The sequence below is a fragment of the Xiphias gladius genome, chromosome 24 (assembly GCF_016859285.1).
Source record: "Xiphias gladius isolate SHS-SW01 ecotype Sanya breed wild chromosome 24, ASM1685928v1, whole genome shotgun sequence".
Taxonomy (NCBI): Eukaryota; Metazoa; Chordata; class Actinopteri; order Istiophoriformes; family Xiphiidae; genus Xiphias; species Xiphias gladius.
Window position 1 is genome coordinate 25,995,867 of NC_053423.1, and position 25,266 is coordinate 26,021,132.

Sequence of the window (25,266 nt, forward strand, 5' to 3'; positions counted from 1 at the left end):
ACGCTTTTTGTAGCAGCTGAGACTCTTTCAGTTCTTGTTTGGGGGATTTTTGCCCATTTTTCTCTGCAACAGGCCTCTAGTTCTGTAGATTCTTGGTCCGTCTTGCAGACTCTTCTGAGTCTCTATCCACAGATTTTCCATGATGTTTCGGTCGGGGGACTGAGGGCCATGGCAAACCCGTCAGCTTGCGCCTCTTGAGGTCGTCCATTTTGGATTTTGAGGTTTGTTTCGGATCATTATCCTGTTATAAGGCCTCCTCTTTTCATCTCCAGCTTTTTTACAGACAGTCTGACGTTTGCTCCCAGAATTTGCTGGTATTTAATTGAATCCATTCTTCCCTCTACCAGTGAAATGTTCCCTTTGCCACTGGTTGCAACACAAGCCCAAAGCATGATCCATCCACCCCCGTGCTGAACAGTTGGAGAGGTGGTGTTTTCATTCAACTCTGCTCCTTTTTCCTCCAAACATCCCTTTGCTCATTGTGGCCATAAAGTTCTATTTCAACTTCATCAGTCCACAAGACTTGTCTCCGAAATGCATCAGGCTTGTTGAGATGTTTCTTTGCAAACTTCTGACGCTGAATGTTGTGGTGATGGTGACTCTTCCATGAAGGTCGTATCAGTGCAGGTGTCGCTGCCCAGTAGAACAGGGCACCACCGCTCCAGAGTCTGTTAAATCTTCCTGAAGGTCTCTTTCGGTCAAACGGGGTTTTTTTATTTGCCTTTCTATCAGTCCTACCAGCAGTTCTCTCTGTAAGTTTTCTCGGTCTTCCAGACCTCAACTGGACCTCCATCATTCCTGTTAACGGCCATTTCTTAATTACATTAGGAACTGAGGAAACGGCTTCCTGAAAACACTCTGCTATCTTTCTATAGCCTTCTCCTGCTTTGTGGCCATCAGTTATTCTAATTTTCAGAGCTAGGCAGCTGCTTAGAGGAGCCCATGATTGTTGGAACAAGGTTTGAGGAGCCAGAGTATTTATAAAGCTTTCACATTTGCATCACCTGGCCTTTCCTAACGATGACTGTGACCGAGCCACAGCCCTGACAAGCTAATTAAGGTCTGAGACCTTGGTAAAAGTTATCTGATAGCTCAAATCTCTTAGTGCCCAAACTTTTGTATGGTTCTCCTTTCCTTCTTCACTCTAAACTTGTGCAAAACAAAAATAAAACACTGATCTGGATTCAAATTTAGAAAAAAATGTTTCACCTCTACCTTTATGCGTTTTGGAGATCAGCTCACCTTCTACTCACTTCACTATTCACAGCAACAGAAATATGGACCGGGGGGCCCAAACTTTTTGATGCCACTTAATGTGTGTATCTGTATGTATGTATTTGTGTTTTACCCAAACACATCTTTGGTTAGGGTGGTCTTTTAACTATGGTTCAAACACATCTCAGAAAAACCAGGAATTTAACTTTAGTGTTGGTTCAAAAAGCCCTCCAGACATTTTTCTGTCAGATTATTGAGTAAACCTGAGGGCGCCTCAGCCACCAGGGGGCCCCATAAACAAACCCTTTCTGAGCTAGTGTGCTTATTGTTATAATAAAGTACTCAAACATCACTCTGCTGCTGTCCCGTGTGCTGATCAGTCTGATTCGTGTCTACGGAATGTCCCATTAACAGAATCACCAATCAAACTAATCAATCAAAGTGATTGCCAAGCTCTGTTCAAGGTTTCTACCTGTTAAAGGGAGTTTTTCTTGTCGCTGTGGCCAAGTGCTTGCCGATGGGGGAATGTTGGGTCTCTGTACATCTAACTATGAAGAGTCCAATCTAGACCTGCTCTACATGAAAAGTGCCCTGAGATAAACTCTGTTGTGATTTGGCTGCTATATGAATAAAACTGAATCGAATTGAATTTAATTCAATTGATCTTCAGGCGCGTGCATAAAAACTGAAGTTTGGCATGTATCGTGTAAAATCTGATGTTTAGTCTTGGTTCAGTTTCACAGTGAAATGTCGAAGCAACCACCGGCCAACCCCCCCCTACCAACAGCTGGTTGGCTGTTGGTGGGGGGGGGGGGGTTGGGACAGTGCGCGCGCACAAAAAGACACGTGCACACGCACGCCCCCGGGCCTCCTCATCGGGGTAATTGAATATTCGCTACGCAGAGTCACAGGGGACAGACACACACACGCGCGCGCACACGCACAGTCAGCATTATCAGGACAGTCCTCGTGCCCCCTACACCCCCCATCGCCCTCACCACCACCAAAAAAAAAAGTGTGTGCCTGTGTGCGCGTGCCCGCCGGTGCCTTTCGGTGTGTGGACAGACAGACCGGAGCTGCAGCACCGACAGTAAACCTGGAACATTACCGGGACGTTTGAACCCGTTTTCTTTCTCTTTTCTCAACAGTTACCGGGAGACAGAACCGGAAACGTGCCGGGACAGACAGAGAGCAGCGGGGCTCGAGCTTCCCGGTGAGTGTGCGGATCCCGGTTTTTTCTGTTGTCACTTATTTTCTCTGCTGTTCGGTTCGTTGCTGTGGAAACATCCGTCCGCTTCTTCTCCTCCTTCTTTTTCTCCGCTGCTGGATAATGGAGGTGCAGGAAGCGACGGACTGAAGATCTGAGCAGGTAAAGACCCGAAATATTGACCGAGTTCACCTGAAACCGACCTGGAACAGCCGGAGACTCGGATCAGACTCAGATCGTTCAGATACTTCAGGGAGATTAACGGAGAACAAACACGCTGAGTGATGCAGAAATATTAAAGTCTCTGTCAGAAAAGTCCCTGCTGCAAGAATGATCAGAGCTGCAACCATCGATCAATTAATACAATAATCAGTTGATCGATTAATCAATAACCAGACAATGATTTGGCAGATAATTTGATAGTCGATAAAGTCATTTTTAAGCAAAAGAGTCAAATATACCAGGTTCCAGTTTCACAAATGCCACAGTATGAGAGGAGATTAATCAAGGTGATAATCAGCAGATTAATTGATAGTGAAAATAATTGTTGTGATAGTAGTGATAATCGTTATTTGCAGCTCCAAATATTATGGAGTTAAGATCAAAGTAAAGTCACTGTTAAGATCAGATCAGACTTAACTGTAAAATGACATTTTCAGCAGCACAGAAACAGAGTGAGAAAAAGATACAGACCTATAGAAATGAAAGAAATCGGAGATGACATTAAAAAGTTAGACACGATACTAACGTGATAACACATTAGACTGTAGAAGTGAATTATGTAAATATTTGTCTAAAATAAATCTAGTAGTGCAACTCCAACAGCCATGACGTGAATATACAAGTATGAATAAAAGGTACAATATTCATAATAAAGTATAGTGTAAAGTGTCATATATATCATATGCAGTATGTGCAGTGTACGTAATATACAGGCACTATACAGTATAATACTATGACGTATATATAGTAGAAACGAAAGAATTAGTCAAACAAATAATACCATAAAAGCACAATAATAGTAGTAATAATATAGTATTGTTGTATACTGATATACGATACTGTTATATGTATATTTATATAGATATTGTCTGTACACACACACACACACACACACACATATAGGTATAGAATATTACAGTATTACATGAACAGTAACTAAATATCAGTTGAAAAATCTTTTGATAACCCTCAAGAGGCACAGATGGTCTCTATGGGAATATTACTAGAGAAGATTAAAGATGAAATGGAAATTTATTCTTGTCTGTAAATAATTACATCAGCAATTAGGGATGAAAGGAAAGAAAAACAAAAGAAAATAATGCTTTCCTAGTCAAATTCATATCAGGTTAAACCGTACTCTACTCAAACTCAAATGTCCCAAAGCATCATGGAGAGATGTCGTCATTACAAACTAAAGCCAGAGACATTTGGATCTGGAGTCGATATTCTGACTTTGAGCATCCGTGTATTAGCCAATAACAAGTTTGTAGAGGGTTAAAATCAGAATACAAATTAACCTAAATAAACAAAGGTAGGACGTGCATGTAACAGTATCATCTGCATAGAAGTGAACCACTCTATCAGAGAAAAAACAAGAGACAATAAAAACAAACAAAAACCACAAAAAAACTGGTCCTAAAGTAGAACCCTGAGGAACAACTTAGTGTTAATATATCTGATTTTTATATCACTATTAGAGTTCTATAATATTCCAGTACATGCATTTGTTTTAAAAGAAACCACAGAGAAAAACACTCTAAAGTTAGTTCTGATTATTGAGAGCATAGAGGAATGTTATAGTTTATACATGTTATGTTCTTTAGTAAAAGGTGATGTGTTTTAGACAAAGTGTCTAAAGCTGTAAACTGAAAGAACAGTGAGCGGTATCACTGTTTCATACATCAAAAATAACTTCTCAAACTCAGTTCTCAGACTCATTCTGACGTGGAATTTGTGTATTGCAGACAGAGAAGATGTCACCTGACAAATACAGAAAATATCTAAAGTATTTTTCAAAATCACCGAGCTGATCAGGAATTCGCTTAAGCTTCAACTTAAACTGTTTCTTGTTTAATGTTTTATTTAACAGGCACAGTTTGCATAATAAACATTGATGGAAATGTGGTTATTTTCCATCTGTAGTTCATTTCGTGCAGATTACATAAATTAACTTTATTATCTTGAGACTTTATCATGATTGAATGCACTTGTTTGTTAAACTTTATGAAAAAAGGATTCTTTCATTCAACATTTCCACAGCTTATATATTCGGTTGTTCACGTGTCAGCCAGTTGTGTTTCTGTGTTTGCATCGACCTTCGAATATTTGCAGGAATTGTTTGTCTCATCTCAGTTCAGAGCAAAGACTCGTCTGACAACTTCTGAAAATAAGAAATATAGGTTTACGTTAGTGAGTATGGATCATCACCCCCCACTCACCCACACCACCAGTCTGTGAAACTGGTACTGACTTGGTCCCCATATCTGAAAAGTTTTTTAAACAGGGTTTAAAACACTGAGCGTTTTCCAGGACCATGTCATAATATTACTCTAACTGTCCTGTAATGTTCCTGTTGCATAGTATGTGTCGTGTAATGTCTCTAACTGTTTCTATGAGCCACTGACTGTATTTCTATAATGTTCCAGCCAGTGTTGTGTATGTTTGTTATTTTCACTTGACTCTGCTTCTATTTCGCAACAACGCTTACATAAGACTGAAGGCTTCTGGAGAACAATGGCTCATACATACACACTCACGCAAACTGTAACACTCACTAACACACACTGTAAGATATTAAGACACACTGTAACACACTAATATTCACTGTAACACTAACACTCACACTGTAACACACTAACACACACTGTAAAACTCACTGACACACACTGTAACAGTCACTCACACACACAGTAACAGTCACTAACAAACACTGTAACACACACTGACACACACTGTAACACTAATACACACACCGTAACACTCATTAATACAAACTAACATTCACTAATACACACTGTAGCACTCACTGAAACACACTAACATTCACTAAAAAACACTAACACTCACTGTGTGTTACAGTGTGTGTATCAGTAAGAAACACTAACAATCACTAACACACACACTAACACACACTGTAACACACTGTAAAACTCACTGACTCACACTGTAACACACAGTAAGAAACACTAACACTCACTAACACACACTGTAACACACTAATACACACCGTAACACTAACTAACTCACACACTAACACTCACTGAAACACACTGTAGCACTCACTATCACACACCCTGTAACACATTAACACACACTGTAACACTCAACTGTAACACTCACTAACACACAAACTGTAACACTCACTAACACACACTGTAACACACTAATACACACCGTAACACTCACTAACACACAGTTACATATTAACACACACTGTAACACTCACTAACACACACTGTAACACTCACTAATACACACCGTAACACTCACTAACTCACACACTTACATATTAACACACACTGTAACACTCACTAACACACACTGTAACACTCACTAACACACACTGTAACACTCACTGACACACACTGTAACACTCACTAACACTTACTGAAACACACTGTAGCACTCACTAACACACACACACTGTAACACTCACTAACACACACACTGTAACACTCACTGACACACACACTGTAACACTCACTGACACACACTGTAACACTCACTAACACACACACTGTAACACTCACTGACACACAGACTGTAACATTCACTGACACACAATGTAACACTCACTAACACTTACTGAAACACACTGTAGCACTCACTAATCCACACACTGTAACACATTAAAACACACTAACACTCACTAAAACACAATGTAACACTAAGTAACACACACTGTAAAACTCACTGACACACACTGTAACACTCACTAATACACACTGTAACACACAGTAAGAAACATTGTAACACGCACTAACACATAATGTGAAACAGTAACACACACTGTGCATCCAGCCGTTTTCTGCTGTTAGTGGTTAGTAAAGTTTTCATTGCATGTTGAATCTTTCAGGACTCTCACGTTGTTCCAACAATGACAAACTCTCAGCGGCTGAACACAGGATTTTGGTTTCGTCCAACAAATAAAGGATTAAGATTTTATCCGTGGGAGAGTGGGGAAAGCTTTAAAACGAGCCCAATGATCAAAAGAATAAAAATTCAAAATTATATACTTAAATATATTATGTTTGTTTTCTAACTTCTTCTCAAAGTTTCGTTCTTTTGTTCTTGAAAAATACTGTTTTTTTTAGCTTGAATCTGAAAAGAAAAACTCAATAGTAACATCAGATACAGCCTCATTTTCAAGGTCAGAAACCAAGCAGACCTTTATGTCCGGGAACAAAAATCATAGAAAATATCATAGAGAAGTTAACTGAAGAACACAATAAAAAAGGCACAAACAAACTGAATATTTTTAAGATTTTATCTATTTCATTTGAATGTGGGGGTGCCTTCAGGGGTGTTACAGCACTAAATTCATTGAGTTCTTAGCAGGAACTGATTTCAAAAACTCCTGTTGATGCGTTTAAAGACGCTCCGATGTCTGAGACTTGATCCGAACATCAACACAGCTCACGGTATGTGTGTTTGATATCACAGCTTCGGCGTCTCTCGATATCACATCTGTCTGTCACACTGAGAGATAAAACTGCCTCAGTATCATTTCTGCTGCATGTGGCGGTGAAACAGAGGACAACATCAACTGCATCACAGGACAGGCTGGTTCATCCAGGGGACACGAATAGAGCGAGTTTTAGCAACAGGATAGGCTTCATTTTAGTCAGAGGACAGATGGACTGTTGCTGGAGGACAGAATGAGTTTCAGTCAGAAGACAGGTTATGATTTAGTGAAAGACTTTTATCCAGGGGACAGACTACTTTTTTTTCTGCCTAAACACAATGAAATGTTGTCTAAATTATATTGATATTTACAATGTGGGTTGTATGTTTTGAAGTGTAGCGTGTAAACTCCTGTTCATGTCATTATACCCCAGAGTTTCAGTGGCAGATATGGTTCTGTCTGATTAACAAGCAGATCTATCTTTTTTACTAACACTTTAAACTTACAGCTCAACTCTTTTCTCATTGGTTCACTCACTCGACATGATGCAGTCGTGATCTTTACTGTAATCATCCACAGAAATTTAGTTCTTTGGTAAACGTTAATTTGTTATTCATATTTACACTCTACATTACCATTATTTAACTGGCAAATATCCCACTTGGAGCCCAGTTTGGACATTAGTTCCATATTTGTGGCCCTCTGTGGTTCTACAAGCACACATCGGGCCCAAATGGAGCTAATGGACAACAGTTGTTGGAGCCCACATGGACATGTTGGCCAAGTTCCCAGCCATCCCAGCAGCTCCTGAAGGGAATCCATGCTTTTCTTCTTAAATACTGACTTTAATAATAAGTCAGACAGGGAAAAGTTCCAGACAAAAAAGAAAAAGGTTTGATTGTGAAACTGTTAGGGAAGGCTATGTCCCGGGTTTTATCCAGAGGACAGGCTGTGTGTTATTCAGAGGTGTTTTATCCAGAGGACAGGCTGTGTGTTATTCAGAGGTGTTTTATCCAGAGGACAGGCTGTGTGTTATTCAGAGGTGTTTTATCCAAAGGGACGGAGTCTTTTATCCTGAGGAGAGATTGTTTTATCTAGAGGTGTTTTATCCAGAGAACAGGCTGTGTTTTTTAATGCAGAGGACAGACTGTATTTTATCCTTAATTGGCGTATTCTTGTCTGTTACTCCCTGCAGCTTGTCTGACAGGTTGTTAGACTTGTTGTCATCATGCAGTCCAGGTGGCCCCGTCCCACCTTCCTCATCCTCCTCCTCCTCCTCCTCGTCCAGTCAGCTGAGTCCTCTCTCTCTGCTGAAAACATCACAGAGGATCTTCAGGAGGTGACTCTGGCAGCCATCTTGCCTCTGACTAACACAGACTATGCTTGGGCGTGGCCTCGCGTGGCGCCCGCGCTCCACCGGGCGGTGCAGCGGGTGAACTCGGACCCCTGGCTGCTGCCAGGCCTGAAGCTCCAGCTGGTTCACGGCAGCTCAGAGAACCATGCTGGCTTCTGCTCAGATTCCATGGCACCGCTAGTTGCCGTCGACCTCAAGCTGTCCCACGACCCCTGGGCCTTCATCGGCCCCGGATGCGACTACTCCTCCTCGCCCGTCGCCCGCTTCACCACCCACTGGGAGGTTCCCATGGTGACGGCTGGCGCCCGTGCCATTGGCTTCGAACACTACGCGGCAGTCACCAACACGGGCCCCACCCACAAAAGGCTGGGTGAATTCGGCGCCAAGATCCAGGAGACATTCGGCTGGCGGAGGCACGCCATGCTCATCTTCAGCGACAACAAGGACGCCAACGATGACCGGCCCTGCTACTTTGCCGTGGAGGGGCTCTACACACTGCTAGGCAACCGCAACATCACCATCCGAGACCATGTCATTGAGGCCGACAATGTCAACTACAAGTCGGTGATCCAGGAGATCCGAGAGAACGGCAGAGGTCAGCCGCTTCAACTGCTTTCACTCTCTATTTTAATTTGACTGCATTTTTCTTTCCTCCCCTCCTTCCTCCGTCTTCCCTCTCTTTCTTCTTCCTTCCTTCCTTTCCTTCGCTGGTCAGTCGTCCAGGAGATCCACAACAATGGCCGAGGTCTGACACCTCAACTACTTTCACTTCCTGTTATGTTTTCTTTCTCTTCTCTTCCTCCTTCCTTCTCTAGCCTTCCTTCTTTTGTTCCATTTCCTTTCTTTCTTTCCTTCTTTCTTTTTCATTCCTCCCTCGCTCCTCCTCCTTGTTGTTTTTGTCCTCCTTCAGTTTCTCTTCGTTAAATGATGGTTAATTATTATTTGATCTTTTTGCTTCAGTAGTTACTGACTGATCTCAGCTCTCTGTGTGTTTGTGCTCTTGTATGTCTGTCTTTGCGAGGACCGCTTCCAGTTTAAGAACCTTGGGAGTGAGGACATTTTCTAGATGTGTTCAGATTTGGTTTTAAGGTTCAGGTTAGATTCAGGTTTAGGTTTATTTTAGGAGTAGACGCTAAGGAATAGATTATGTCAGTAAGGGTCTTCATAAGTATAGTGGGCCAAATGTGTGTGTGTGCGCGTGTATATGTTGTACACACCTTTAAATAATCAGTAACAGGATTTTTGTGTAGAGAGGAAGAAATAAATCTGTCCTTTCCTCCTTCCTCTTCCATCCTCTGTCTTTTCTACTTTCTGCTGGTCACATTCATGTTATTTGTTTACTTATGACCTGTAAATCTGTCAAACATGTTCGAACACATCAGTGAAGTTGCTGTAGATATTAAAGGATCTGACCTAGTTGGATATTCATATATGAACAAGTGTTAGACTCCATTCAAACAGGTTTAATATTATGAATGGAGGTCATACATGTTTATCTGAGCCCCTGCTGCTGCTTTCAGTGTCGGTTGGTAAAAAACACACTTTGTTGTACGAGTTTCCCCTCACCATAACCCCACCAGTTAACTCGTCCACACCTAACCATAAGATAACCTAAGCCCTAAACCTGTAAACAATAGTAAGAGATGTAACTACAGTTCTGTGAGTTCTGGTTGACTGTCCAATATAATATCTAAAAATGAGTAGCTGAAATGTGTCAGTGTAGAGGGGGGTCAGACTCAGAGGTGTTTTCATTTTCATCTTTCAGCTGTTTCAGGATTCAAAAACTTTATTGTTATCATGCAAGCGCAACGGAATTGCAATTGCGACAACAACAGTACGCGCTGTATTTTCCCTGGGCAGGTGAAACGGTTGGCAACTACGCATTAGATATTCCTGGTCCAGAGAGCAGAGTTTATCGATTGTGGTCGTGTTCGTGCTCCGTGATTCATTTGCTGTATGTAAAAAGTCCACCCCCCGATTTCTTACCGGGGTCAGATATTCTGCCGGCACAATGACGTGGGCGACCTACTGGCTCAGCTACGGCACATGGTATGTTGTGATCAGCCACGTCTGCATAAGAAACAGAACACAGCAGTCCTTAGTGGTTCTCTGTGGAGAGATGCTCAGGCTGAGCTTGTCCATTTTATTGGTTAATGATCGTGTATTCACGAGAAAAATGCCAGGGATTGATTTACGATTTAATTCCTTCGGGAAGATGAAGTTTGGTGTCAGAGTGTGAATCTAATATTTAGTTTGAAGGTAAAGTGAAGCTTCGTGTTTTTATTGGACAGTTTAACATCAGAGCTGCTCTGTGGAGCTTTGGACTCTACAGATGTTCACACATCAATACATTTGCATCAAAATCAGTAAACGTATATAAATGAAAATGACGAGGGACAGTGCAATCGGTATTATATTTCTATTTTAACCTACATTACCGATTGAATAAAAGGTGTATCTCACTGTCAGTTAGGTTATTTATCCTTATGAGCTGAGACTGTTGCCACAGTACAGTCAGGCACAGGTGAGTTGCAGCTGATCTGTTAATGTCAGTAAGATCGCTGATGTCTCAGTTACAAACTGATCGTACTACGTCGGACTTCCAAGTTGAAGTTCTAACTTTGAAAACTTAGTGTTTAGTGTTGTCAATTCCTCATGTCATGGAGACTGGGCAGATTATATTGTGTATAGTTGCCAGCTACGCCAATAACGTACGTCACTTATGCCAGTTATGCATTTTAAATCCCAGAGACAATACAAGTGTTGCTCTGGCAGGTATTCCATGTGTGACTTTTCCCTCATACACCTTATAAAACATTGCTTAGATTTAATTTCATATGAGTCAAAAGACGAACGCAAACTTATGTCCTGGCCTGAAAATGTTCTAGAACAACACATTTTTGGTTGAGTAAACAGTGTGGAAAGGTTTCGCAAAACACTCTGACATATTTTTAAATAACAAAGCCAAAGAACAGCTGTACAGTTTTTTTTGTAGTGAGTTGTGTGAACAACCTGCTGCTGTGACACAGGTGTACAATGTGTTGGCATGTAGCTTACTGATGATGCCGTTTTGCAATAGAACGGGTGTACTGTGTTTCTCAATGAGTCTTTATATGCTGTATATATAGACCCAAAACTGACTGTTGTGAGCTCACTCACGCCATGGGAAGTAGAGTGTGTCCGACTTGACGGCAGTCTCCTTACACTCCACCCCTGCAGTCACCGGCAGGTCCGTTGACCATCTAGTCAGGCGAAGTTCGAAAACATGGCAGCTATTCTGGAAGCGTCTTCTATTTCATGAGGTGATGGTCCGAGATGATGTAAGTTTGGACTCTATATACATATGAAGCTATTGTTCCAGCAGTTGAAGCTCTTCTTGAGTTGTTTTTAGTTGTTTGTAATGATGAGTACTGAACATTAACTGTGCTTACCTAACGTCCATCGTAGCCATGTTGATCCACTTCACCACTTAGTGAGATCTGACGTAAACTCGACATAAACAACACACAGACACACACACACACACACACAAACACACATGCTAACTGCTCCGGTCATCCTCTAATTGAGGCCATCTGTTGCCGGCGGCAATGCTTGACAGTACTGAGAGTAATCACCTGTGTCTGTGCGTGTGTGTGTTTCAGTACATGTATTACAGTGTGTGTGATTTAATCAGCAGTATGCTCTCTCTCTCTCTCTCTCTCTCTCTCATCTCATCATCCTGTACAAAATCACACAGTGTGTGTGTGTGAGTGTGTGTGTGTGTGTGTGTGTATGTGTGGCTGTACATTGTACACACCTTCAAAGGGCTGTCTCAGGGTTCAGACTTGGTTTTAGGGTTCAGGTTAGAATCAGGTTTAGGTTGAGGTTAGGGGCTAGGGAAATGCATTGGGGCAACAGGTGTCCTCACAAAGGTAGAAGTACAAACTGTGTGTGTGTGTGTGTGTGTGTGTGTGTGTGTGTGTGTGTGTGTGTGTGTGTGTGTGTGTGTGTGTGTGTGTGTGTGTGTGTGTGTGTGTGTGTGTGTGTGTGTGTGTGTGTGTGTGTGTGTGCTGGTCTAAATTACAGCATTAGTCTCTCAGTCATTCATTTGCTGTTTTTCTGTTTCCAGACGGCAGAAAAAGGAAAACATTGATTTCTTGTTTTCACATGTGAAATGCTCGGTGTCCCCTTCATTAGGTACACCTTAGGGACTGTGTGAAAATTACTTGGGGGGAGGGGTAGGGAGGCCAGAAAAGGAGGAGGCCTGTTTATCTTTTTACTAAAGGAAAAGTAGTCGTCCGTTTCTGGCAGAGCAGGGGAGGGATGCCCAAATGTTTCCGGAGAGGATGTTTCAACTTTTTCTCATCCCAGATTTATGTTTAGTTTCACTGAAAAAGAAACAAGAAATACTGTATCAAATATTTACATCAAAAATAGGATTTTTCTGCACCATGGGTCAAAAAAGTAGACGTGGGTCTTTGTAGTTATTAGTGACGTTATCTCATTTTTTACTTAACAACAGCGGCTCCACCTTCACTTTCTTCTGCATCACAACAGAAAACAGAAAAGTACAGTAAAGCTAAATGTGTCATATAAAGTCAGTCAGCATCATATTCTGCCAACATTTTCCACTAATGGGTAAATTTAGATAAAACATGCTGCATGTGGCTGTGTACACTTTGGAGCATTATAAAAAGATCATTTCATTAATGCAGCACATGTTCTTCAGTCCACACTGATCTGGACTCACGCAGTTAACCCATCTGTTACCACAACACTTACAGAGCTTCATTTATACACATCAGCTTGTGCATAAACGGTCAACTCGTAAAACCATCAACACGGAGTAAGAGGACATGCTGCGCACAGCTCTCTCTCTCTCTTCTGCATGTCAGCAAGTACTGAACTTTAATTTACCCACAGTAATTAACGAGTGTTGTGACATTTAACGCTACAGTCTTTACTAATCAATCAGATTTTATTTGTATTGCACCTTTCATGTGCATTTATACAATCAGAAGACCTGAGGCTCCTGCTTCATGCACTTCAACTCTGTCTGAAAAGTAAAAAGAATTTCAGAATCAATACAGAAACTGACAGGTATCCAGTCGCTAAAAGAGAGAAATTATTTGCACTTTAGCTTCATTTTTCAGATGATAAAAATCAGATTTAGTGACATATCCAACATGAGCCCCAAAGTTTGTCGTCTTTGATGACATTGAGGTTTCAGGCCCGTTGACTCGGGGTAAGTCCTGGAGAATTTAATTTTTTGACCAGTGTCTGTCTCTGAGCCTTTGTTCCTACAACTAAAATTTCGATTGTATCCTGTTTGAGCTGTAAAAAAATTTGTGACATCCAGGCACTGACATTGGAAAAACATCTAAGAAGAGCATCATTCGGTCCTGTGTCACTGGGAGACATAAAGCTGAGTGTCATCAGCGTAGCAATGGGAAGAGATGCTGTGTCTCTGATGACGCCACTGAGTGGTAACTAACAAGTAGTGGCCCTAAAAAGGACCCTTGGGGAACCCCAGATGTTATTTTAGAGTGTGAGACATAGAACTGTCTTCCAGAAAGATGCAGAAGTTTAGATAGCTGCCTGGAGCTGGGGACTCTACAAAATGTATTGCAGTTGGGTTTAACGTTATGTCTCGCGTTTTTAAAAAAAAGCCAGACCCTCCCAATTTTATTTGGACCCTCCCCTTAACTGCAACACTGTCCATGACTTGGACATATCTTTTAAAAAACATGGTACTCCTTTTAAAAAATAACTAAAAGAGACAAAGCATAAAGAATTTAACAATATCTTAACGGAAAATAATTTTCACAATAGCCACTAATGCACACATTTAAAGTGAGATTACCAATATGTTGAATATCTAGAATTTTTAAAATGTGAATATCTACCATTCAATAACAACTCCATGTGTTTTGATCATAAACTTGTTTTGTTTTTTTTTCCAACTACTGTTTCTAAGGTTGAGAGTGAAGTTTCATTCTCAAATACAAAGGTATTGCAACATGCTGAAAAGATAAACCTTCATGTACCATACCGCACACTAAAGCCATGATTTATAACTATTTGATCCTTTTATTACAATTATCTTGTAGCTGAAGGTTGAAATAAAAGCCACCAAAAAGCTGTACTACCCTCTCTTTACCACAATGCAAAGATGCATTGTCACATCCCATTATACAGGAACAAGAGAGTAAAATTCTTGTGTTTCAGCTCCTCAACCCTGCAGCAATAATAAAATAACAATAAAAATACATTAATAATATAAATAATGTATAGTGTGTGTAAAATGCAAATGTAAATTGTGTGCATGATTGTGTGCATTTGTGTATGCACAGCTACATCTGTGTGAGTGTGTGTGTGTGTGTGTGTGTTTGAGTGTGTGTGTGTGTGTGTGTGTGTGTGTGTGCGTGCCTGGTTGCCTAGTGGAAAAGGAACCCGCAGGTCTGGTCCCTGAGGCTGTGATACCGCTTGCCAGATGGCAGCAGCTGAAACAGTCTGGGATTGGAGTGGCTGGGGTCTTTGATAATCCCACAGGGTTTGTTGACACACCGTCAGTTATACAAGTCTTGGATGGAGGGAAATCGCATCCACTGACGCGCTGGTCTGTCAGAGCAGTTCCCCTACCACGCAGTGATGCCTCCAGTCAGGATGCTCTCCCTTGTGCCTCTGTATTAGGCCCATAGGATCTTGGGCCACATGCCAAACTTTTTCATCCGTCTGAGGTGAAAGAGCCGTTGCTGTGCCTTTTTCACCACATGGCATGGTCCAGGGAAGGTTCTCTGTGATATGGACGCTGGCTCTCTCTAACCTGAGGTGGAACTTCCTGTATAAACTTGCAGCAAATCTTATAATATATCAAATGTGAAATAAGGACATTACTATAAATGGATAAAATGTTTTTAGATGTGATAGAAGATGTAAGGGAGGTGGAGTTCCGATGGTGCTCAGAGCTCAAGAAATATGAATATAATTTGTTGGACATCTTTAAAGCTTTATTATCTGATGTTTTTTTTTATGATTCACGTAAGAGTTTTTCGTAATTCCGTGTTGTGTTGTTTCTGTTTTTTGTGTTGTGTTCCTCGTTCTCAGTTCTCGCTTGGAAAAGCGATGGTAATCCCGGTGAGACTGTCTGATTAAGTAAAGATAGAGAAAAGAAAAATGACCTGTATGTGGTTGTATCACACGTGAAACAGTGAATTCAATCTGTTCTGAGTGGAGTTCACACCATCATTGATCTGCAGCTGATAATGAGCGTTAATGAGCGTTTCCTGCCTGACCTTTAAGACAGCTCGTTAGAGGACGGGGTGGGGGGGTTCTGATAATCACCATGGTTACTGACGAGCCAAGCACTGAGGTCGTCAGTCCGGGGCAGTTAACCTCAAAGGACGAAACTGGACACTGAAGCTAAAGAGAGCGTCGTCACACCCTGAACACTGAGCCGGACCTGGTCTCTGGTCTGATGTGTTCACCATGGCTGAGATTATTGAACGGGCCCCCCAGGCACGGGGCCTCTGTTTGACGTTACGGTTAAGGCAAGTTTATTTGTCTGCACATTTCAGCAACAAGGTAATTCAAGGTGCTTTACATAAACATGAAGGCATCATATTAACATATAGGAAAGTCAATCAAATGACCACAAAGAGACAAAACGACGACACTGTGCCTCTCTCAGTCTTGGGGTCTTGCTCCTATGTAGGGGGGTGGGGGGGCCCTTACACATCTCCGCCCAGGGGCCCGTTGTTTCATAATTTGTCCGTGGATTTTGCACTGGAAAAATCTGAAAATTTAAAGACTAAACAGATAAAGAAAAAAAAACAAGAAGTTTTAATCCGATTCAAAGATCATTTCCATCCTTCCCTCCTGTTTTTTCACTCTTCCTTTCCTCCTACAGGTAAAATAATATTTCCAACTTTTACTCTTTCCTTCTCTTCGTCTTTCATATGAAACAAAATGACCCGTTGTTCTTCTTCTTCAGTGGTGTACCTGTGCTGTTCCTGGGACATCTTGAGGACTCTGATGGTCCAGTTCTGGAAGGAAGGGGTGGAGTTGGAGGAATACGTCTTCTTTTTCATTGATTTGTTCGCTGAGGGTTTGGGGGGACAGGGTCCTGTCAGACCCTGGTACAGAGGAGACCAGGATGACTACACTGCCCAAAATGCCTTCAGGGTGAGAGAGTTTTTCTGTTAATTTTCTCAGTTTGGGGTGAAAACGTTTCATAGATTTAACTACACACTCGTATTGTTCAAAATCTCAGAAGCTTCTTTTATGTTTCAGCCAAAATCAGAGACCAAGTCCAAAACAGACTCTTTTATTTGGAAATACCCAAAAATGTAAAGGGGAAAGTCTTTTAAATGAGACAAATGGTGCAAAATGAAAATGTTATCAGCGATCTCTACAGAGAATAGATGTTTAAGTCATCTGAAAGAACAATTTACTCTGTTACCTCTTGCCTAAAAATAGTTCAGTCTAAATCTATTGCTTCTAAAGATCCTGGGATCTGCTTATAAGTCGCCACCATAACTAAGGTTTATTGGGAAAAAGGAAAATTTGATCCTAGAGCCAGAGTAAGAAAAACTCTTATATTCAGTCTGTTTTGTTGGTTGCTTTTTCTTTTGTTTCTTTTCCAAACATCTCTGAATAATAACACGAAGAGACTGTGGACAAAGTCAAACTCTTAAAACATTTCAAGTAGACAAACAGGGCTGAACCTGGAATTGAAGAGGTGGATTTAATGTTCAGGAAAAAAAAGGAATTTGCAGTTCGAGAAGTTCAAGAAACATGTTAGTACTGTCTGTTACTGTTCATCGTTATTAGTTATAACTTTATTTTCTGTCTGTCGTCAGAGTGTGAAGGTGCTGACGTATCTGGAGCCTCAGAACCCAGAATATCTTCAGTTTGTTGAAACTCTGAAGACCGACGCAAAGAAAATGTTCAACTTCACCATCAAAGATTCTCTGGTACCAAACACTCACTCACTGTGTTATTCTTATACCCTGCTGTATCTGCATGAAACTTCTACTTTAAAAACTATGTATTTGTGAGGTGTTTTTAAAGATTAACGTCTTCTGTTGGAACCAATGGACTCGGAGCTGAGAGCCACAGACAGAAGAGGGAAGGCGTTGAGAGACGGACTAACACACTGCTGGTTTAATTCCAAACATGAGATTTGTAGACAGGAAGATAAATGAAGTAGCACTGCAACGATTAGTCAGTTAGTCGATCAAAATAAAAGTAATCATTAAGGTCGTTTGTCGAGCAATAATGCCAAACATCTGATGGTACCAGCTTCACAAATGTGAGAATTTTCTGTTTTTCCTTAACATGATAATAAACTGAATATTTCTGGATTTTTGACTGCAGATAAAACAAGATGTTAATAACATCACCTGGTGTTTTGTCATGTTTTATAGACCAAAAATTGATTAATTATAAAAATAATGGAAAGATTCATCGATAACGGAAAATGATCTTTAGTTTCAGATCTCTAAATATAGAAAAACGCCCACTCTCTACATAAACCTTCACTCACGGCTACACTTTATACGCAGAAATCATTTAAAATAGCAGGAATTGAGTTCATTTCTATAAAATGTGACAAAACACACTCGGTTTTTCAGATTGGCCCAGGTTGCTGCTTGGACCCCAGTATATCTACCTATTTGTTTGTCAGAAACATGGGATTTATTGACATTAAATAATATATAGCATAATATCAGATTTACACTTTAAACCGTAAAATGCAGCTGACTGATCAGAAAACTAAACATGTTCAAATCAAACTGAAACTCAACACGAATGTCTTTCTGTCTCAGTATAACCTGATAGCTGGAGGTTTCCACGATGGAGTGATGCTCTACTCTCAGGCTCTCAATGAGACTCTGAGCGAGCAGAGAGGACCAGGAACAGGACTAGGAGGAGTCCAGAGGCCCAGAAAAGACGTGGTGACCAGGAGGATGTGGAACAGAACATTCCCAGGTGAGGGCAGATGTTTGTAATATTTCTCATGCGTCTGTTCTGGAAACTTTTTGGAGCCACATGGGAACAGTCAGCTCAGCTGTCGGCCAATCGCAGCGCAGAGCTGGATGAGAAAGGTCGGGATTAAAAATAATATTATTCATGAAAAACCACAAAGAAAATAAATATCTCACTGACAGCTGCAGTAAGAAAAACACTGAGAGTCTGATGGGGCTGCTGATAAAGTACCACAACAAGTACTACTGAGAACCACAGACTGTGGGCATCAGTACATTTTATACCGTTTCCTCTGAGCTTCTGTGAAGTGTTTATGTTTAACAGCTGAAGCCATCACTTCTTGTCTAGCTGCTGCGACTCAGAGCAGCGTCTCATCTAGTGACTGTTGTTCGTACAAAATGAACTGTCCAACATAGTGGTTCCTAATCGTCTTGAGAACTGTGGGTTCCTGTGGGAACTTTACAAATGACATGTGTTGTACTTTCGCTGGCTTCACTTCCTCTGTTCACTCTGTACTTCATTGTGACATTATGAATGTTCTTCATTCTGTTTTAGAGCTGAATCAACTAATTGATTGACCGAAAATGAATTGGCAACTATTTTTATAATCGACCAATCATTTCATGAACTTTTTAAGTTCTTTGGTGTCAGATTTTCTGTTTTTCTCTGTTTTCTTTCTCGGTAAATTGAATCTCTTTTTGTTTCGTGACAAAACAAAGACGTGAAATGTCAACCCGGACTGTCTCTGACATTTTATAAACCAAAAGATTAAGCAAATAATCAAAAAAATAATCAGTAGATTAATCGATACTGAAATAATTGTTATTTGCAGACGTATTCTGTTTGAGTGTTTTTGCGTGACATTTAGTTACCTTGAAGTACAGATGTACTGGTGCGTATCCACGGTTATACCTTGACCTCTGAAAATGCTGGATTCTGATTGGTTGGAAGGTAGAAGGACACCTGTGACTTAGGTGCTTGTTTGCATCATTAAACTGTAGGTACAGACAGAAACAGTGAGGCTTGTTGCTGCGGATATTTGTGTAACCATCACAAACAAAAGAGCAAAACCTTCCTCATTGAGAATCAACAAACAGGACCAGACCTGGATAATAAATCAGTCTGGGTCAACCTCCATTCACAACAGACCAAATATATTCAGCTGAAATATTTTTACCATTTATACCACAAACATGTCTTTTAGATATATTACCACACACAAAAACAGCTTCAAATAATCTATTAGAAAAACAAGCAGGTCTGTTTGAGGAGTTGACCGGAGTCACGACGGGAATAAATCTTCATTTTGGTCAGCGCTGGTTCTGCAGCAGCATCTCCTCAGAGCTCTGACTGATCGTCATGAGAAACCAGAGCTGCCTCCAGCTGACAGAAAACAGCACACGGCTCTTTATTTTCTGTGTTTTCTCCATGCAGACATTCATCAACTTTTGATGACATTTATGAGTTTTTCAAGTTTAGTTTAGTTGTGATACTGTGACCAGCTGATGGTGGCTGTTCAACAAGAACATGTAACTCCACAGAAAACCACAACATGCCGCTTGTTCTCTTCAGTTTTTGTTCAGATGAAACAAACCAGACCTAACACATGAATCACTGATCTTTAGAGGAGCTGAGGGGGGTTATCAACCTTTGGACAGAGCCAGGGTAGCTGCTTCCACCTGTTTCCAGTCTGTATGCTAAGCTAAGATAGCCGCTTCCACCTGTTTCCAGTCTGTATGCTAAGATAAGCTAACCGGGTCCTGACTCTGTTTGTGGCCGTCTTTACAGATGTGTCGTGATAAATGCGTCCAATCAGAGCACTCACTGTGCTTTTCCCGGCCTAGTTGGTGGTTTTGGTCCCAGATGTCCTGTCTTAGTGTTCCCAGTGTTCCCAGTATCACAGCCAGCTGGTACACATTTACATTGTCGCTCTACACTAACACACTAACTCCCACACACTGATAGCCGTGAGAACGCATGTGTGGGTACTTGTACTTCTGTCTTTGTGAGGACCAGTTTGAGTTTCAGACCATCCTTGTGAGGACAATTTTGGAACGTGAGGACATTTTGTCAGGTCCGCACACCTTCAGGTTCCGGTTAGAACCAGGTTTCTGTTAGGGTCAGGGTGAGGGGCGAGGGAATGCATTATGTCAATGAGTGTCCTCACAAAGATAGAAGTACAAGTGAACTGTGTGTGTGTGTTGGTGTGTGTGTAAAAACAACAGAAAGCACCAGCCTCTCATTCTCATGATGACCTCACAGACCCCGGAGGTTCCTGATTGGTCACGGGTCTTAATTGACGAGTGACTGATTGGTGGAGCTGAGAGAGAAGCTGGTTTCTCACCGGAAACAACAAACTCAACCAAACTAACTTCATGTCTCAGTTGATTTGTTGTAATATTTTCTTCAGCAGAATTCAGATAAACACAATAAATGAATCAATTGTTTTTTTTTACTGCTGACCCGAGCTGTAGTCCTCCATTCCGGTCTCAGACCCTTTTTTTATGATCTCGGACTCAGTTTTTGAGTCTCTGTTCTCGACCGAGTCCATATGCGGACACATATATCATATATCACATGTAGCAGCATTTCAGTGTTTATTACTATGCATCTACTGACTTTTCAGGACAAGTTTTATTAGTAAAATTAGTATTTTGAACTAAAAAGTAAGTGAATGTTGATGTTAATAATAAATATAATTTAATTAATTCACAAGTAAAAAATCTAAAATCACAGCTGAATCAAGTCACATAGAATCAGCTTTGAATTACAGTGTATTAAAGTTTATCTGTATTTTTTTTGTATCTAGATCCATATGAAATGATCTGAGGACAGGTACAAACAGAGCTGTATCCAGGATTTACTCAAACAGGCTGCTGTTGGTCAGCTGAATCCAGATACAACAACTTAGTACAGGAGGCGGAATATTCTAATCCCTGCGGTGTAAAGTAACTAAGTACTTTTACTCAACTCCTGCACATTAGTACGATTTTCAGGTAATTGTACTTTACCTGAGTATTTCCATTTCATGATACTTTAAGGAAAACGACCGTCAGTTGTTATTACACCTCGTTCAAACTACTCTCCTGTACAGTATCACTATTGGTGCTTTAGTTAACTATGTAGTTGCTGGGTGGTCGGACGTTCTTTGAAGAAATGTAGCTGCCGTTAGTATTTATTGATGCCAACAGCTGGAATCTGCAATAAAATGAAGAGTCAAACAGCAGCTGATGTTTGTTAAGACAGACAGACTCGTATTCAGATCCTGGACTCTGTATCAGTTTGATGTCGAGAAGTGAGACCTCCTTCTTTCTGAAACCTGAAGCCATTTCTCATAACAGTCAAAAAACATTTAATTCAGGTTGTAATGCACTACGTTTTTACACATAAGTTTTGGTTCAGACATAGGGGGGCACATATGGAGCCAAAGGTTCCTACACACTATATATACGTGTGTGTGTGTGTGTGTGTGTGTGTACAGTGGGGTCCAAAAGTCCAAAAGGGACCACGTTGAAAATCTCTAATATTTTCACGTAAACCTGGAAATAATTAGAAAGTTTTAGGATTCAGAAACATTTAAAAACACCGGAAGTGATGTCGTGTAAAATGAAAAAGAAATATTTAGGATTCTGATCCATTTCTAGGTCAGAAATCAATTTGGGACATTGACCAACTTAACCCCTTTGTACAAACGGTCAGATTTCCTTGAGTTGCATCCGTTCCAGTAAAGCATGCGTTCGGACAACACGGGTGGATTTGATCTACTCATCAGAGGCTCATTGCAGCAACTCAACTTGCAGCCAGTCTTCACCTGTTATAAATAAGGCTGTGCCTCAAGTTTACAGCAGATCATTGCTTCCTAAGTGGCATTGTGATGGGAAAAAAACAAACATCCACCATCTCTCCCAAACCTTTGGAGCTTTGTGTTTATTTGTTTCTTCTCTTTCTTGTTCCCCATAAAGTCAGTCTCTTCTTACAGCTTTGATAACATGATCAGACCTGAAGATCTAACCCTTATCAGTCTGTCAGTGTTTTTTTTTAATCCTCAGGCCAAGTTTTTGTGGAGTTTCTCAGGTGAAGTAAATGTTCTGAATTGAAGATTATAACTTTTAAATCTGACACAGAATCAACCCGGAGTTTAAATCAGGATCTGACTGGGATGAGCTGCAGCCAGAGTGAATCAGGAGCTTGATACATGTAGAGGCCATAATTTCATGGAGACCAGCTGAAGAAATGTGAAATATTTTCGTAGTGAACGTGTCTCTCAGTGCAGCTGAAGCTCTGTATTGTTTTCAGTTCAGAACAGGAAGAGGCAGGAAGTCATCTCTCATCTGTCAGACAAACCTCTGGAAACAGTGTCAGGAAAAAGCTTCATGATCACGAGGATGTTACTGAGTGTGTGAAAAACATGCCGAACTTTTATTTATGAAGACGGACTCAACACGGAGACTGAACAAATGACTGTATGATCAGAGCCAATGTATCTGCAAAGCAGCTCATTATTAGGTCCATACACCTGTCACCTGTTACAATATGTAGACAGAACAGTTAATAAATGTACTTAAATAATCAGACCAACAGGCTGCTGTTGGTCGGCTGAATCCAGACACAGCTACTTAGTACAGGAGGTGGAATATTCTAATCCCTGTGGTAGTAAGTAACTAAGTACTTTTACTCAACTCCTGCACATTAGTACGATTTTCAGGTAATTGTACTTTACCTGAGTATTTCCATTTCATGATACTTTAAGGAAAACGACCGTCAGTTGTTATTACACTCTGTTCAAACTACTCTCCTGTACAGCATCACTATTGGTGTGTACACAACTGTGTAGTTCCTGGGTGGTCGGACGTTCTGTGAAGAAATGTATCTGACGTTGTCAGTGTTTATTGATGCCAACAGCTGGAATCTGCAATAAAATGAAAAGTCAAACAGCAGCTGATGTTTGTTAAGTCAGGTTTGGGTTAAGAGTCAGTCTGAGGATTTTTAAAAACCAGACAAAGAAAGAAAAACAATCATGAAGGAGACAAACTGTGATCCATCACCAGAGCAGATTAAACTGCCCTGAAGTTTATCGACTGTAAAAACGTCTCCATCCATCAGACACACATGTTGTTTTAAACATGAAATTAGTTGGGTTTTTTTTAAGAAAATAAGTTTTCTGTTGTTTTAGTTTGTGAAACATTTTGAAGACAGACGTACGAGAAGTTTCATCACGTGGAAGGAAAAATACAGAGCAGATTGAAGCTGTAAAACTGTCAGAGACAGATCACTGAGCGTCCACAAACACTGAGACGCTGATAAGCAGGTCCCGACGGCAAATACCAGACGGGACGGGATAAACAGGACAAAAGTTAACAGGACAAGGAGAGACCTAGACAACAAAAAAACAGACAGAAGAGACACCCCTGTCCCGATGGACAGGGGCGTCCCGATGGTTCTTGGTAGTCTCGGACATTGGTCCTGGGGTTGTTGCATTCAAATCCAACTGGTCCTATCGCCTCTCTACTGTCAAATAAAGACAAAATGTCCCCAAAAATCCTTAATGCAAAAAAGACACGACAGGACAGAATGGGACAACAAAAGACTAACAGCATAAGACAAGACAGAAAAGGAAAAGACATGAAAAGAAAGCACAGGGACAAACAAGACAGGGAGGAGAGGAAAGGACTGAACAGGACAAGACAACCAACACAAGAATGACAGGACATAACAAGATACGACGGCAAGACAAAGATGAGACAACAAAAAACAGACAGGACAAGATGTCCCTGTGGTCCTGGTAAGCTGGGACACTGGGTATGTGGTTGTGGTGTCCCTTTTCAGGTCACTCGTCTTTGCAATAAAATAAAGACAAAATGTCCCAAAAAATAACAAATACAGGCAGGGCAGACAAGACAAACCATGGCTGACAAGATAACAAAGACAAAACTTGATGGGACAAGAAAGAGAAAACAGAGACAAGCAAGATGGTCAGGACAAACCAGGACAGGAGATAAATCTTCAGTCCAGCATTACAGGAAACAGACTCATCAGACTGATGGTGTCACTTTCAGGCAGCAGGACATGGTCTTCATTTTAATCAGGACTTCATAAATCAACCTGTCTGTCTCTCAGGACAGACGTCCTCCATCCTGCTCTGTTTCTGTTGGTTATATTCACATAGAAACCAGTTTCTGATCAGCAGCAGCAGGGACTGAGGGGGTGGGGGAGGGGTGGTGTTAGGGGGGTCCAGCTGTGGAAAACAAACGTCCACAGGAAGTGGCCGTCGATCACAGGAAGTGACACGCTGACAGCCGGGCTCAGCTGGAGACGACTAACTAATGAGATCAGACACACAGCTGAGTTTCACTGCATAAAAAACAACACAGAAAACACCCTGACACTTGTATTCATATGAATGTTTTCCAAACAGAGGAAATAAACAGCAATTATTAAAATCATCAGAATTAAAACCCTGTTAAATTTACTCTTACGTCACTACAAAACAAAAGAAATACATTCAACCAGTTGACGGCCCTCGTGTGTGTTTATGTTTTATTAAAGTTTTTGTAGTTTTTTTTCCTGACTGGCTGGAACTACAGGAAGTTACTGGTCACAAAAAAGAAACGGTTTGAGTTTTAGCTGAAAGGTTGCATGAGTGATCATGTTGTGGGCGTTTACATTGTAACCTGTAGTCGACTCTACAGCTGGAAGGATGAAGAATAAAACCAGGCAGTGATGGTTCAGTCCAGAGACTCCTATTAACACGACTCTTTTCTGTTGTTTTATTGCAGTAAAATAACTATACAATAAATGCTCACCTTAAGGCTGCAGCTGAGGACACTGAGGTCACGTCTTAAGTATTTTTTCAGTTTGGTCGTTTTGAACATCAAGAGCAGGAGTTCACAT

General features: G+C 41.0%; 2 protein-coding genes and 1 long non-coding RNA gene across 3 annotated transcripts in view; 2 read left to right on the plus strand and 1 right to left on the minus strand.

Moving 5' to 3' along the window:
* Nucleotides 1-2,432, plus strand: part of LOC120786494 (zinc finger protein 662-like) — a 10,083-nt gene extending 7,651 nt beyond the window's left edge. The window contains exon 4 of the mRNA XM_040121968.1: nt 2,364-2,432. Coding sequence (XP_039977902.1) covers nt 2,364-2,432 — 69 coding nt within the window. The remainder of the gene's footprint in view (nt 1-2,363) is intronic.
* The window catches only part of npr1a (natriuretic peptide receptor 1a), a 46,848-nt gene continuing 23,851 nt past the window's right edge, over nt 2,270-25,266 (plus strand). The window contains exons 1-5 of the mRNA XM_040122121.1: nt 2,270-2,428; nt 8,245-8,998; nt 16,379-16,569; nt 17,247-17,360; nt 18,216-18,378. Coding sequence (XP_039978055.1) covers nt 8,278-8,998; nt 16,379-16,569; nt 17,247-17,360; nt 18,216-18,378 — 1,189 coding nt within the window. The 5' untranslated portion in view covers nt 2,270-2,428; nt 8,245-8,277. The remainder of the gene's footprint in view (nt 2,429-8,244; nt 8,999-16,378; nt 16,570-17,246; nt 17,361-18,215; nt 18,379-25,266) is intronic.
* LOC120786668 lies at nt 18,409-20,304 on the minus strand. Its single transcript, XR_005706743.1, has 3 exons — nt 20,201-20,304; nt 19,248-19,370; nt 18,409-18,481 (listed from the first exon to the last, which is right to left on the minus strand). It is a non-coding gene; the product is annotated as an uncharacterized LOC120786668 (long non-coding RNA).